Source organism: Takifugu rubripes, chromosome 10 (genome assembly GCF_901000725.2).
Source record: "Takifugu rubripes chromosome 10, fTakRub1.2, whole genome shotgun sequence".
Taxonomy (NCBI): domain Eukaryota; kingdom Metazoa; phylum Chordata; class Actinopteri; order Tetraodontiformes; family Tetraodontidae; genus Takifugu; species Takifugu rubripes.
In genome coordinates this window covers 7,887,068-7,901,708 of record NC_042294.1, presented here as the reverse complement: position 1 = coordinate 7,901,708, position 14,641 = coordinate 7,887,068, and the positions used below count along the sequence as shown (strand labels likewise).

Below are 14,641 nucleotides of genomic sequence, written 5' to 3'. Positions count from 1 at the left end.
TGATGAGTGGAAACAGGCAGAAGATGGAATATGCAAGCGTGAGGCGTTTCATTTGCCCACCACTTCAGCACGGTCTCAGCGAAATGTCAGGATTTATCGCGGCATTCTTTTGGAATTATCTAGGATTTATTCTTGCATCTTGTTTTAAAGGTTAGGACATCTATGAGTGATGTGGTCAGACTAACATGTTCTAATTTCCTCTCAGAGAGAAGAAAGAAAGCATCAGGTTGGGAGAAGAACGTGTTGTACCCGATGGTGATGCTGATCCTGCTCGCAGGAACGGTACGTGTTCGGGACCAACTTCCTTTATCTTTACCATTAATGATTATCTGCAGCACGTGCAGCCAGGCTGGTGGCCACTAGGATGAACCCCCAACTTCTTCCGTTTTCTTCAAGCGTCAGGGTGTGGAAACGACTTTTAATAGCTGTTTGAGAAGATGCTGAAGAGCCACCTGCAACCACTGTGGATTTCCCCAGATTATAGTGTGGCAATACCACTTCTGTCCTCTGATATGTCTGGATATTGCTAAAGGGCCATGTGAGAGACACGGCACGTGTATCCGACAACTCCCACGTTGTTCAGGCTTTGGGGAGCCTAATGTTGCAGCGTTTTACCATCACAAGATGGTTATTACGCATCGCCATACTCACAGATGATCAAGGCGCCCACAATTCAATTATATCATGATACCGGATACTTTGAGGATTTGAATCAATCTTTTTGTTATAGATTTAGCATGCACAAACAAATCTTTGTCTTCCTCCCTGTCTGCAGACAATCTCAGTTTTCATGGTGGCGTTCAATATCCTCTACCTTCTTGTGGACGAGACTGCCATGCCCAAAGGATCCACAGTAAGCCAACTATCCTACTTAAATGTTTGTGTCCACACACATGCACACTAACTGCTGAAGCGCTTGCCTATCAGACCTGTTCCTGGCATAGACATAAATCAAATTCCGGAAACGCTCAGATGCGTGTTAGAAGAAAAGGCCCGAGCAGATGTTAATCAGGCCCTAGCCTTGTGCCTCTGGTTTTGTTTTGGGAGGCTCATTGAAAGTCATTTCACAGCAGTGTGCAGATTCAATGAGCTTGCTCTGTGTATCGAGTCCACAGTACATGAACAAGCTGCTTTGCAAAACGCCGCCGGGCCAGGTGAAGGGCTCTTGATGTGTGGCAGGCTAACGGAGTGTGGTAGACTCTCAGAGATTGTCATCTCCGCCGCTTAACATGCGATGTGCTTTAAGCCCTCCTTATCTTGGCTGGAGTGGCAGAGGTGCGCGTGCACTTGCCTGTGTGTCTGTGGTTGCATTCTTGTCTGACCTGGGGCACCATCATGCATCCTATCCTCTCCCTCATTTCATTCTGTGTTTGAGGGGCCACTGACAGAGTTGCCCGTGACGTTCCAATTATTTTATGAAGCAGAGATGTTTTCTTTGGCACGAGGCATTTCAGAAAATCCCCCCAAATTATGCTTGTCATGCTTCTTGAAGCTGTCCTCCCTGACAGCATGACCCCACTAAATGGTTTATGGTGGATGGATGCCACACCTCTGATCTCACAGCCGTACAAGCGGTGGTGCAGGCAGGGCTCATCCTCCAAAACAATCGATACTGATATGATATCCATCCACTCTGTTTACAGTAAACTCTTACAGCGGCATGTTCACAGCCTGGCTGGTCCCAGGTCTGCAGGAGGCGTTGCTCCACCAGAGACTTAAAGGGACTGTGGGAAAGACAAATTAGGCCCTGACACACTGATTAGTGCTGCGAGGAGAACAATGGAAGTGCCTTTTTAATGTTTGTCCTCCCTTCCTCCTAACTGAGCAACTGCCTGCACAGAGCAGATGATGGAGATGTAGGGAGACCAGATTCAGGGATCAGAAGCAGGTAGATAGAGAAGAAGCTGGAGTTAACACAGGGAAAAGAAGCAGAGACCTCAAGCTTACAGCTATATAAATGCTCACTAAGAAGGACCAATAAAGTTGTTATTACAGTTGCTTCACATTGGTAACAACCACATTTGACTGTATTTTTCTAAATGGACCATTATGAGGGGCTGGACAGCATTTTCTTTTTACCTCCACAGTAATGCTTACATGGAAAAGCTAAATGCTTAGATAGCAGCTAAAATGCATCATCCAAAAAAATTCAGTTCTGACAGGTTGGGTTATTTCACCTTTAACTATATGTGTGAAATAAAAACGGAGCAGAACTACAGAAAAAGGTCCAGGCTACGAATGTAAAACATTTGTTAACTGTGGCTGAAATTGTGAGCAAAAGTAAATGCTGGGAAGGTGTTGAGGTATACGGCACTGAGCATGCTCATTTGTAGTCTCCAAATAAAGGCTGTGTACTTCAAGGTAATAGTGCTTTTTTATTACATTTGCAGGGTTTTTATGGCTGCTACTTATGCGATAGCTGGCGGTATTATATGGCGTGTTAGTGGATGAGGGTGAGTGAAGGGCAGCTGCGTGAAATAGCTGTAAAGCTGAGAAGAGAGAGGGAATCGGGACAGCTTTTGCCTACCTATATATCTGTGCCTAAATAAATTAAGTAGTAAAATAGAGTATAATACCATTACTCAAAGCACCAGCCTCAGATCAAATGGTCATGACATGAGGCACAGATGTTTGTGTTAGCACAAGGCTGACAGCCCGGGCTTGCGCAGGTATTGCGAGGTGTTAATCTTACAAGCAACAAATGCAGTGTGTCTGCTGAAAGAGTCATGGCAGGCAGCACAAATGAATCCAGCCATACCTCTGCCGACCCCTCCCTCTTTCTCTGTCTTTGACACACAAACAGTGCTTTGAAAGCTAGCTGTCCTGGGCGCACTCACACACACACACACACACACACACACACACACTCTCTTAATGCATACCCACCCTTCCTCCATTAATAAATTACATCAGATGCTGTCTGCTAATTCCCCATGTAAGAGAGAAAGAGCACTGCACCATGGTTCTGCAGTAAGCTCGCAGGGATGACAGTTGCATAAAAGGCATGAAACAACCTGCAAGGCTATCATTGTTTTTCTGTCGGCTTGTCTATTATAACATAACTCACGGCGGGTTTGAAAGAAATATACAAGTTAAAGTAAGGCGTAACTGTAACTATACACTGTAGAAGTACAACCCATCGATTGGTAAGGCAAAAATAGTAAATATTCCGTATTGATCGATGCAGTCCACCAAGGTGTTGTGGTTTAATTGCAATGTAATATCTTATGGAGCTGAAATAGTATCTATTCTGAATTAGCCATGTTTTCTGAAAAAAACGTGAGTGTTGTACACATTCTATCAATTCCAGGAAAGCATTTTTAACACACTAATTGCAATAAGTGGGACAAAGCCGGTGGGTAATGGGCATTTTATGCTCTACACGTCATTCTGATCCTCTGAAGGATCAACTGTGGTGCCAAGTCCTACAAAAGCAAATGTACACAGATGTTTGGTATGTGCCGTGCATTTAGATGCAAGTCTTTTTTTCCTGCTCTGATTTTAAAAGGCCTGGGTAGTTTAGGAGTGTGTGTGTGTTTGGGGGTTGCCATATGTGTTTGCTGGTGTATTTGTTTTGTTGTTTTCCCTGCATTCTTTCAGCCTGCACACTCTTCTTGCTGTAAGCAATGTGCCGTTTTTGTTTGAACACCTGTTCACATATTGTGATCGGCAGCGATGTGAAAAGCGCCTCTTTAATCTCGTCCCATTCATTACTTGGCCAATTTGATTCTGTTTTTCTTAAGTGGGGGAATTCTTCATGTGCTGCGTACTTACAGGATTTCTTTAATTGCATGTGTGGCTGAGGCAGCCTGCAGTGCTGTCATTTCCCAGTTTTCCTTCAGATTTGGGTTGTTTGTGTAAGATTCCTCTATGTTGACATTGTGTAACCCAGATTTCTGTCTGCGCCTTCTGTCTTTCAGGATCGAGGTATTGGGAACACCACTCTGTCTACGTTCGGCGTGGCTCAGGCAGTACTGCAGATCGTCCTCATGTTGTATCCTTTTCGTGACCCCCTCCCTCTAGCCCTGTCCTTTTCTGGCCAAGGGTGACATTCTCCTGCCAGTTTTGTTTATGCAGTTTACACATAGTTGAGCTGGACACCTTCCAGAATACCAGTTCTACTTCAGCAACATTTTTTCATACCGGTATCTAAAAAGGTGGAGAATTGGGATGCTTAAGGAGATCTTTTTATTCCTTGATTGATTGGTTGAACAGCTACTTGATGGTGTCCTCGGTCGTTGGCTTTTACAGCCTGCGAGCCTTTGCGCAGCTCACTCCCAGGAAGGATGACACAACCATGACAACGGTGAGGATGGAGCTGAGGGACAGGGTGAGGGGTGAAGTGGGGGCAAGGGTGCTGGGATTCCTCCTGATGTGCTGATGTGTTTGAGGCCCCCCGTGTTTTATCTATTTCCTCTTTTCTCTCTTGCCTTCCTCTTCTACAGACTCCTACTGCTCACTGTTGATCTGTCCAATATTTGTTTGTGGGTCATGCAAACACTGGCAAAGTGCAAGCTCCTTTCTTGTACATCAGAGTGGGGTCTTTTTTTAAGGACAGGGGTGTATATGGGGGGAGGATGTGTATTCCGCTTGTCCCGTCGTGGCATCCATTCAGTTGGTAATGAGTTCGGGAGTGGTGAGGCTTGTTAACTAGCCATGACGCTTGAGTGAAAGGGTTTGAAAGGACAACAGAGAGAACCTGGTAATGAGCAGCTTCAGAGGTACTAATCGAACAATGCGTGGAACTAATTTAACATTGAGTGTTGTGTGGATGTGAGGGGACGTTGGGGCTGAATAAAGTGGTGCACTGGGAGCTCCAAAACATGTAAGCTCACAAGAGATCTGAAATAGGCTGTTTGATTGTCTGTTCTGATGTGCAGATCATCGGCTGCTGTGTGTCCATTTTAGTCCTGAGTTCAGCCCTTCCAGTGATGTCCAGAACTCTAGGTGAGTACAAATGCCGGTGCTTTCATGGTGTATTACCACCACCAATGATACAGAGTGTTTGTCAGTTTATCTAAAAGGGAATTTTAGCATCCAGCAGCATGTCCTTAGATACAAAGAGAGGCCACAAAGGCCAACACACACGTGTTATGAAGAAAACTAAAAGTTATAGCTTATAGCTGCAACCAGTATTGCCACATTGAACCAAAGTGGAATTCTCCTATAGTTTCCTATGGTGACATTATAGAGAAGTGCAGAGGTAAAAATGACAGAAGTACCGTCACAATGGCACTAATAAACATGCAGAGTGCAGAGCACAGCTGTTCAAATAGCACTAGTCTGTGTGTGTGTGTGTGTGTGTGTGTGTGTGTGTGCGCGCGCGTGAGTGAGAGAGTGGGAAAATGCGACGGAGTGAGCATACAGTGACTCACTGGGCGCTTTAGAAAATATCAACAGGTTCTGCTTTGTGACAGTGAATAGATTAAAAGGAATAAATAGATGAAAAGGCCTCCCAACATAAGAAATAAAAGAAACGCGGAGAGTGGAGTGATGACGTGAGAAGTTTCAGGACAGTGCAGGACTTTTACATAGAAATGAAGGTCACGCAACACGGATTATGCCCATTATTGCTAAAGAAGCCTTTGTGTTTATTATTGCTATACCCCTTTTTTTTGAGACGTCAACATTGAGCATTGTGCAGCCACCAAGAGGATGCACTCCTTGAACGCATCCTTGGCAGCATTTTAATATTCTCCATCGGGCTGCTCTACCCGTGACATTTTACACCATATATCTGGTACCCCTAATTGGATTTTCTTGTATTACTAAACCGAGATCAAAACCTTAAGCATTAAAATTGGATGTCGGCAGACCACAGTGGCAAGCTACATCAGCCGGGGTCTCCATCATCTTTCTGCCCGAGTCCTTACAGGCAATTTTGTTAAAGGTCCTTGATGCCTCCCAACTGCTTAGTGAGCCTGTAAATACATCTCTCGAGACACTGAATCGATTGCCTGATCTAATTGATGACAGAGGTTGTGAAGATGTTCCAGAGGAGCCCGAATGAACATGATTCTCACCGCACAACAGCTGCATATCATTTCTACATACTACATACAGAGACCAACGCACATAGACACCATTAGTAAAATTAAAAACCCTTTTACATCTTGGGTTGTTGATCTTTGTGGTAGTGTGTAACAACAGCTATGCTATTGCTGACGTGTGCAGCTATGCCAGGCTATGAGGGAATGGTAGAGCAGTGAAGAGCTCAGAAGTGTGCTGGAGAAACTGCTTCTTAATCTCCCTGAAGGTCCTAGGAGAAAAAACTCCACCTTTGCTGACACATCCGCTGCTATATTTAGTCTCCCATCCTTTCATAATCCACCTTGGAACACCACTTAAATTACTGCAAACCACGATGCAGAGTTCTTTTTTTTCCCTCCAACCTAATGTCCGACCTGATCTCTGCTTCTTCCAGGTATCACCACATTTGACCTGCTGGGTGACTTTGGGAGATTCAACTGGCTGGGGAACTTTTACATCGTCCTTTCCTACAACTTGCTGTTCGCCGTCGTGACGACCCTGTGTCTCGTACGGAAATTCACCTCAGCGGTGCGGGAAGAGCTTCTGAAGGCTTTAGGTATGATAATCTGGTCACGTTCACACTTTCATAATCCCTGCAATCAAATGTTTTGTGTGACGCAGCCGCAGCACCGGTCTCTGCAGCCTTCTACATAAGTTTTCTCGGACTGCGCAACCTGACAGAATGAGATTTCTTCAGCAGTGAGCTGCAGACAGACGTGTCAGGGATGGGGTTAGTCTCCAAGGCTCGTGGCGATGGACCGAGAATGCTTGATACGCTGGGTGGGATAGGGTTAGAAGCTGTCAGACAGAGGTGCTGGGGGGGAAAAAAAGAGGATCAATACCTCTGTCTAAGTGAAAGTCTGAAGTTTATAATGAGATTTCTCTGCCTTATCTCTCCATGCCCAGGTCTGGATAAATTGCAACTGTCAAACAGCCCCACAGACCCCGAATCGGGGAAGCTCTCGGCCAACGGGCATCAGAAAACTCTTTAGTTCAACAGACACACACATGCATACATACATTCACACACACACACACACACCTTAGCACAGCCAAAGGGAGATTTCGACAGTACTGCCTGGCTGCTGAAAAGCGAAAGGGATTGGAAGGAACTTAATAAACCCGGGCAGCGTCTGACGGACGCTGCAAATGGAGGCTGAGAGCAATTTACCTTCATGACATTCCATCCCCTGCGTCTCGGATGGAAGCTGGGACTGTGCCAGGGATGAGAGCGAGGAGCTAAATAGACTTGGCTTCACTGCAGTGACCTTGATGTTGACCTCAGCTGCGACTGTGACTTTAAAGCACCCATCTCTTTCTTCAGGGGCACAGTTTTCTTTCCAACGAAGTATTGATATCTGCTCTCCTACAACCTCCTCACCACTGAACTAGTCAAAAATGAGAGGGTAAAACAGGTGAAAAACGTGCACCTTCTATCTTTTTAGTCTTTTTTCCCTTGATTTTCTTCCGTGCACAATTCTATTTGTAATACAAGCAGCTGGCATGATTCTGATTGGGTGTTTATCTTTTTAAGGTTAGAATAAGATGTTCAAATAGGTGACACATTATATCCATTATATATATCTAAAAAAAGAAATCACCTGGCAATACAATTTACTTGAAACAGTACGTTGCTTTTCATTACTGATTGCTCTTATATTTCACTTCTCCTGCAGCCATTTTTCTTTTATTCGGCTTCACCTTACTGATGATGTCATTAGGTTGTAAAAAGGGTAAGAACTTTTATTTTAGGTGCTTTAGATTAGATTTGAGCTACTCCACAAATTGAAAACTGTTTGGGAGTTTGATCCACTCGACTTCCAGTAAACAGAATGCTTTAGTGCATTTGAAGCCGGTCCCTAGGGGGGGGGTGTTACCTAAGATTTTATTATGCACATGATGCCACTGCATTTCTGCTCATCCAAAAAAAAGGAAAAAAAATTATACATTTTAAATGGGCAGAATGTTTTTTTCAATCATATGTAAATCTTGTAGATGTGTATAATGTCATATCTAGATGTAAATATAGGGCTCGTGACCAGTCGCCAGTGTTTAACTCTGCTTTCTGTAATTTGTTGTAAATATGTATGTATTTTTTTCTATAGGAACAACTCAATCTAATGCAAACCTGTTCCAGTCAGCCAGTTGGAAGACTTGTCGACTCAGGCTCCATTTACAGATTGTTGTATTGCTGCATAATCTTTTGAACTGTGATGTTCTTGTTTCCAGAACCACCTTAAATGCCTTAAATGATGAGCATTGTGTGGGATACACGGTTGGACCGTTCCTCGTTATGTGTAGTTAACGTGCGTGTGTGCGTACGAGTGTAGTTCTGAGTGATCTGTGAGATTTGGGGTGTTGTTTTTGTTTCAAAGGTTGCCCCACAGCAAATGGCTCTTTTTCCTATAAAACATGAGCAACTCCTGATATATATTAGTTAAAATAATTTTTTTTTATCACTAGCGATAAAAGAAAAGGATTTTTTTTTTTTTACACATTTATTTTTGAGGACAGGGAACTTTTATAACAGCTGGTTGTTGTTACAGTATTACAAGGCTTCGATTGAATAAAAACTGCTCTGTGTTTTAAAAAAAATCACAATGTGTTTAACTACAATCAACACCCCCCCCCCAATACTGATCATATTTGTTGACTGGTGTCAATTCAGTGTTGTCTGTCGTGTTTATGTGTGCGCGTCCTTGGCTGGTTGAATAATGTGAAATATATAGACCAAAATGACATTGAAAAGCAAAAAAGTTTACTGCGTAAAATGTCAAACTAGTGTAATTGCTTGAGGAATGAGTGAAAAAGAAGCATACAGAGAAATGCATGGGTTGGCTTGGGTTAGACTTCAAAGTGGGAGAATAAAAGGCAACCAACTGCCCATAGCACCTGTAGCAAGGGATATTTTCTATTGAAGAAGGATTTTTGGATGTATGTAGTTTACCTTTGTGTGGTTGGTGGGTGGGTGTGTGTTTTAGATGTCGAAAGTTGGGGCCTGTAATCAGTTTGTACGTCAGTGAGTCTGCATGTAAATGTTTGGCACATGTTTCGTGAATGTATTTCCTTCTCTTGTTTTTATTTTTTTACAATTTCTCATGTTCTCAGTTTCTATACTCTTTTTTTTTGATGTTTCTGTGTTTGCAAATAAAATTAGCAAATGCTTTGAAAGTGATTTCATCATGATCCATCATTGTGACCTGAATAATTTCTGACAGGTGAATTAATAGAGGTGAGACACTTCTTTGGATATGCTCATTTTGTTCCTTGCCAAGAGTCAGATGAAAAGGATCAATGTAACTGTCTGTGCACGTACGGACGAGTATGGAGCTAACCACGGCCCCATTAGCTTTAGTTTACAACTGTATACAGTGGCAAAACAGCCTGCTGTTGTTAACAGCAACGACAGATTATGCAAGCAGACATTCACGCTGGCTCCTTGATTAGATTTGTTTGATTTTGCAGAAGGCAATTTTGGATCTGATCAATTATCGTACCTGTTTAGATACGTTTTTTATGGTATGCAGATCTGCACAGGGGACAGGGTGGTCTGGTCTGGATGCTAAAGGCTTCAAAGGCTTCCAGACATGGCTGGTGGAAGAGGTGGGAGCAGGACAGGAGGACAAGACGTCTGCCTCGCGGAGGCTGTGAAGTCTCTGCTTCTGCAGGGAGGCCGGGGCTGCACAGCGCAGTCAAACAGATGGGACAGTCCCAGACGTCTCTCTGGATCACCTGTCAGATGAGGAGATGAACAGGATACAACTATTGACATCACTTCAAAAAAACAAAACCCAAAGAGTTCCAATCACCTAATGGTAGGTAGAAGCCACCCCCCACCCCCGACCAGGACTTCAGAGTACATTTCAAGTAACGTAGACCAACGGTGTGCTCGGTTATTTCTGCATTTCTCTTGACAGGCCTGTGCCGATGATTAACCAGCATTTAGGGGGCGGGGCATGGCCTGCCATTAAATGTTACCCAACGAGCTGCACTCAGTTTTATAGATTACGCCCTGGGAAAAACATGTAAGGCATGCATTGAATTCTGCGTCCACACAAGCACAAAAAAAAGAACAACCCTTTCCACTCCTAAAATATTTCCATTCACTTCACTGACCTGGCTCTGTATTCGCTGCCAGTCGCTCTCCTGAGGTTCAGAGACACACTTTCTCTCCAGCTGCTGGAAAACTCGCCTGCTCGATGACAGTGAGTGGTTGATATCACGCAGAAAAGCCTCCGTGTCGGTGTGACAGTACCGGACAAAGCTGTCATTCAACTCCTGCAACTAATTAGAAAAACCTATTTTAGTGGCACAAAAGAGGCATGTTTCATTCAGGCACACAATGGAGCTGTGTTGTTGGTGAGCAGTAATTGTGTGTATTGTGCTGGCTGAGGCACGCTGACAGGGTACAGTTGTTAAACAGCCAGATCAATACAGTCATGTCTCCCACTAACATGCACAATTAATGGTAACCAGTTAAATAAATAAATAAAGGAACACAGTGCTGGGAAACAGGGCGAACACCCTCCGCTGACTGGACACACAGTTGAGCTGATTTTAAACTGGGCTAATAGAAATGAGTAAAATATCCGAAACAAATCACCTCTCTCACAATGAAAAATGAGGAATTTTACAGGCGTGTCTCTTAACTCTGTCATCCCAGAAATCATCTGTCTTCCTCCATTTACATCAGCTGTTGCTAGGCAACAAAATGTCCACAAATTCGAGTTTATATCCAAGACATATTCGACAGTCAATGAATAGTCTATTTATACATAGACAGCTTTAAAAAGAACTACAAGTTTGATCGGCTGACAAATACAGCTTTGCCGCGTTAAAAGCCCAACCGTCTCCATGACAACTGGGCAAACTGCAACATCAGGAGATGCGAGTGAAAGGCCTGGAAAACCAACAGGGGAAGCTTGTTAAGGGAAGCTTGAGGAAGAAATGCTATCCATATTAAAGGTTACTATGTGGAATATTCTGATGTTCGAGCTGATTGTGTGAGCGATGCTAAGGCTGGAATCCTCGAAGCATCACGCTATGTCGACACCTGCAACCTCACATTTTTCACAAGGGACGGGCGTGACTCAAGCCCACAACTTACATGTCACAATCCCGTCCGAATCGTTTTACAACTCGGCTTTTATCGCTAATTAAACAACTGTTGACCACTGGGATGGAGGCTTTTATGACTTTTCAACAGTCAAAGCAAACAGTACAGCCATGGGTGAACTTTGTCTGGCTCTGTAGAAGAGGAGGACGAGAGAGGAGATACAGGAGAGGGAGAGGAGGTGCAAGCCTTATCTCAGGCCAGTGGTTCTAAAGGTTGGCAGTGTCCGCCTTGATGTGTTGACTCAAGTTGGAACTCTGAAAAAGCTGAATAGCTAAAAGCTGGATATTAGGATCAGCTGATAACAGTTCTAAAACCAACGTGGCAGTTTTGCTCTTTTTTTTTTCTCCCTCTCTGCAGAACACCTGTGGCTTCATTGCACAATGATGCCTTATTGCCTCATGCTATCGCGAGGAAAACCCAAACTTGTCACACACGGGTTCCAGCGCTAACATGCCTGTTTGCATTACAGTCAGCTAAGCAAATAAGTCTCCCTCTTGAAAATCAAGTCAATCGGACCTGTCAGCGCTGAGTTGTGCACCTCAAAGCTCTTGAAGATCATCCCCAGTGTGACAAAAGACATGAGACGATCTCGTGACCACCCACGACCTGTGAATCATACAACGTGAATGTAAAGTGGCCGACTGTGTCTGTGACTCCACTGCAAGCATGCGGACGCGGCCTAATGTGTTCGAGCACAGTTAACCGGTACAGTAAATGGGCCGTCTTTGTTATCGTGACGTTTTAAAGGCACGCTTTTTAGGCGAGATGATCGCGATGGATGGGGGAGGGGTGGGTCAGTCTGACCCGAGCATGTGAAAAGTGCGCCCCCCCACCCCCATGTTTGTCACGCTCCCCAAATCTGTGTTTTTGAACTGTAAAAAAAAATCCCTATGCGATTACGAACCACACGTTTCTTCACAGCGGTGAACATTTTTTTTGAGTTTAAAGCATCTAGCGAATTTGCAGGGGTGGAGACCAGTCCAGTCCGTGGTCCTCATTGGTTGGGGGAAGTTCACTAGATGGCAATGTTCCCTTTTCCTGAGAGCTGACACAAAGGCAACATAACTCCATTCACTGGCTACACTTGAGGAGGCTATTAATTAAACGCTACATCAAATCCAGCCCCTGTATGATTTATAGACTTGAAAGGGGAACAAAGAACAAAGAGTGAAATGACAACCTGAGCCAGGTATCCAAACAACCTGCTCAGCCTCAACTCATTAACCCAGTAACAGTGTGTGTTTGGGGTCAGCGGGTTCCTGAAAGTCATGCCTTGAGATGTTTGCTGCAGGCTTGATGTTAAAAACACAAAAAGAAGAATAAGCAGGAGGAAATAGGACTACAGAACGATAGGAGAAAGCGCGAGTACTCTACGGAGGTGTGATCAATGAAACTCACACTCTAAACTAACCTTTTCTTCAAAGAATTTGCGCCGCTGGTGTTTGTCTTGTGGGCTGCTGTATTTTCTCAATATAGCGAACCTTTTTCTTGTGGCGTAGCCTCGCCAGTATGCTTGAATTCTAGACACACAGAAGCTCTATAAAGCTGGAGGGACAGGACGGGTGTCACTCTGACAAATCGGATGCTGGTAATCAACTTACCTGGTGGCACACTTGTGTCTGAAGAGTTGTGCTGCATCGTGGATCACACGCGTCTCATATTGCTCCTTTCTGCACATTGGGCAGCATTTCCTCCTTGAAAACCTCTCAAATGCCTGCAGACACGTTTTGTGGAAAACGTGGGAGCAAGACAGCAGCACCTGAAATACAACAGTGAGCCAGTGTGTGATTAATCAAGAAAACAACAACATAAAAAGCTGATTTCAAGGTTATATATTGTGTTTGAGTGATCAAAAAGGTCTCCAAGTATATACAATGTTTACTGTCTGCGAGTCTTAAGCCACGGCAAATCTGTGTGTGCTCATGCACGGATGTCAATGCATGTATCCCCTTTTAAGTGTTATTTGCTTAGAGGAGAGAAGGAGTCACCGTGAGCCCCAGTGGGCCGTCTGGGACCGGGACAAAGGTCTCCTCTACCTGTGAGATGGAGCCTTTTATCGTCTAAAAGCAGAGCTCCGCAGCAATGAGGCTTAGCACACAAACCAGTTTACTCAGACCTCTAGTGGGAAGGGGGAAGACATATTGATTTCCCATTGTTTTTGGTCAGACTAACACACTCCATCACCAGTGAAAGGGCCCCCCTGCAGAGCACAATTTCCACTCGCTTGACAAACCATTAGACCACAGAGAAATTTCCTCTCGTAGTGTTTTAGGTGTACAAAGCAAAAGAGCTTTCTTTTTCACCTATATTCTGAATTAAATCAAAATATCACTGTCTTTGATGAGAATTCATTGCTATATCAATGGACACATTGCATAATTACAATTTTAAAAAACAAACACTTTAAATCAAAAGATTCACTCTTGCATTGTCATTATGACCAGTTTGTAATTAACAGTGTTTCCAACCACCCCCATGGCAAACGAATATTTACATCTGCACCTATGGTAACTTGCTTTGTGAGGAAACCATCCCGGTCCCACATTCTTGAGAAGATTGGCATCTTGAAAAGGGGATCAGAGAGGTGCAAGCCTGACCGACCCCTCACAGTAACACACAAATTGCTACAACATCACGTCACAGTTGAGTTCCAAGGCAGTATGGGCAAATTTGTACAGTTGTCTACACAGATTAGAGCATACAGGAACAGCCGAGGGAGGCGGGAGAAAGGAGTCTTTCTGTGTGTAACGTGCACATGTGTGTATACTGAAATACTGAGGACAGAGAACACTTAAAAGGAGCTCTTTCAAACAGCACCGGGGGAATACCTGTGGCTGAAGCAGAAACTCCTCCCTGCATATTGCGCAGGGCTGTCCTGACTCCCCTTGCTGAATAGACCTCGCCTTGACCTGTCTCCATTCACCCTCCGTTAGTCCTGGTGCAGGGGAGGCCACCAATCCCAACTTCTGAGCTATGCAAAGAAAACAAACCATGACAGGAACATACCTATTTGGTACACAAGTCACGTCTTTTGTGTTTAATATACCTAGTGTTAGAGGAGGTGGAGCCGAATCAAGCACATATTCGCCCTCTTCTTGTAGATTTTGGTCCGGAAAAGACCTTTCCTCATCCTTTTCCTGTGGATTCCTGGATGTTTTTCTCTTTGATTTCACCAACGGGTCAGAAATGGGGAAATTTGGATGCAGTAGTGTACTTGTGATGTGATCATAAATGGCAAGTGAAGTAAACACTACGTTGTTGCTCCCTTTAGATTCGAAACCCTGTAATAACAAATATAAAAAAAACAATAAAATGTAAATGCTCAAAACTGAATTTGCATAAAGTGATGCATGGACAAAGCAACTTTATTACCTTGGCAAGTAGAAAACATAGATTTAACATTATCTCAGTCCAGGATAGGCAATAAATACAACTAAAAGCATTCTGAGCCACACTGTCTAGACTAAATAATGGTAAATTAAAGGAATAAATCAC

General features: G+C 43.9%; 2 protein-coding genes across 3 annotated transcripts in view; one reads left to right on the top strand and one right to left on the bottom strand.

Moving 5' to 3' along the window:
* Window positions 1-9,205, top strand: part of lmbr1 (limb development membrane protein 1) — a 23,942-nt gene extending 14,737 nt beyond the window's left edge. The window contains exons 11-17 of one of the 2 annotated variants that reach the window (XM_011607995.2): window positions 206-282; window positions 776-853; window positions 3,921-3,994; window positions 4,216-4,306; window positions 4,881-4,947; window positions 6,425-6,586; window positions 6,937-9,205. In XM_011607995.2, the coding sequence (XP_011606297.1) occupies window positions 206-282; window positions 776-853; window positions 3,921-3,994; window positions 4,216-4,306; window positions 4,881-4,947; window positions 6,425-6,586; window positions 6,937-7,022 (635 nt within the window). In that variant the 3' untranslated portion in view covers window positions 7,023-9,205. The other variant, XM_029842665.1, reaches the window with a different exon arrangement.
* Window positions 1-14,641, bottom strand: part of rnf32 (ring finger protein 32) — a 25,911-nt gene extending 11,270 nt beyond the window's left edge. The window contains exons 1-7 of the mRNA XM_003968070.3: window positions 14,519-14,641; window positions 14,193-14,427; window positions 13,975-14,117; window positions 12,748-12,905; window positions 12,558-12,666; window positions 10,147-10,314; window positions 9,528-9,762 (exon numbers count right to left, since the gene is read on the bottom strand). Coding sequence (XP_003968119.2) covers window positions 9,532-9,762; window positions 10,147-10,314; window positions 12,558-12,666; window positions 12,748-12,905; window positions 13,975-14,117; window positions 14,193-14,427; window positions 14,519-14,548 — 1,074 coding nt within the window. The 5' untranslated portion in view covers window positions 14,549-14,641 and the 3' untranslated portion in view covers window positions 9,528-9,531. The remainder of the gene's footprint in view (window positions 1-9,527; window positions 9,763-10,146; window positions 10,315-12,557; window positions 12,667-12,747; window positions 12,906-13,974; window positions 14,118-14,192; window positions 14,428-14,518) is intronic.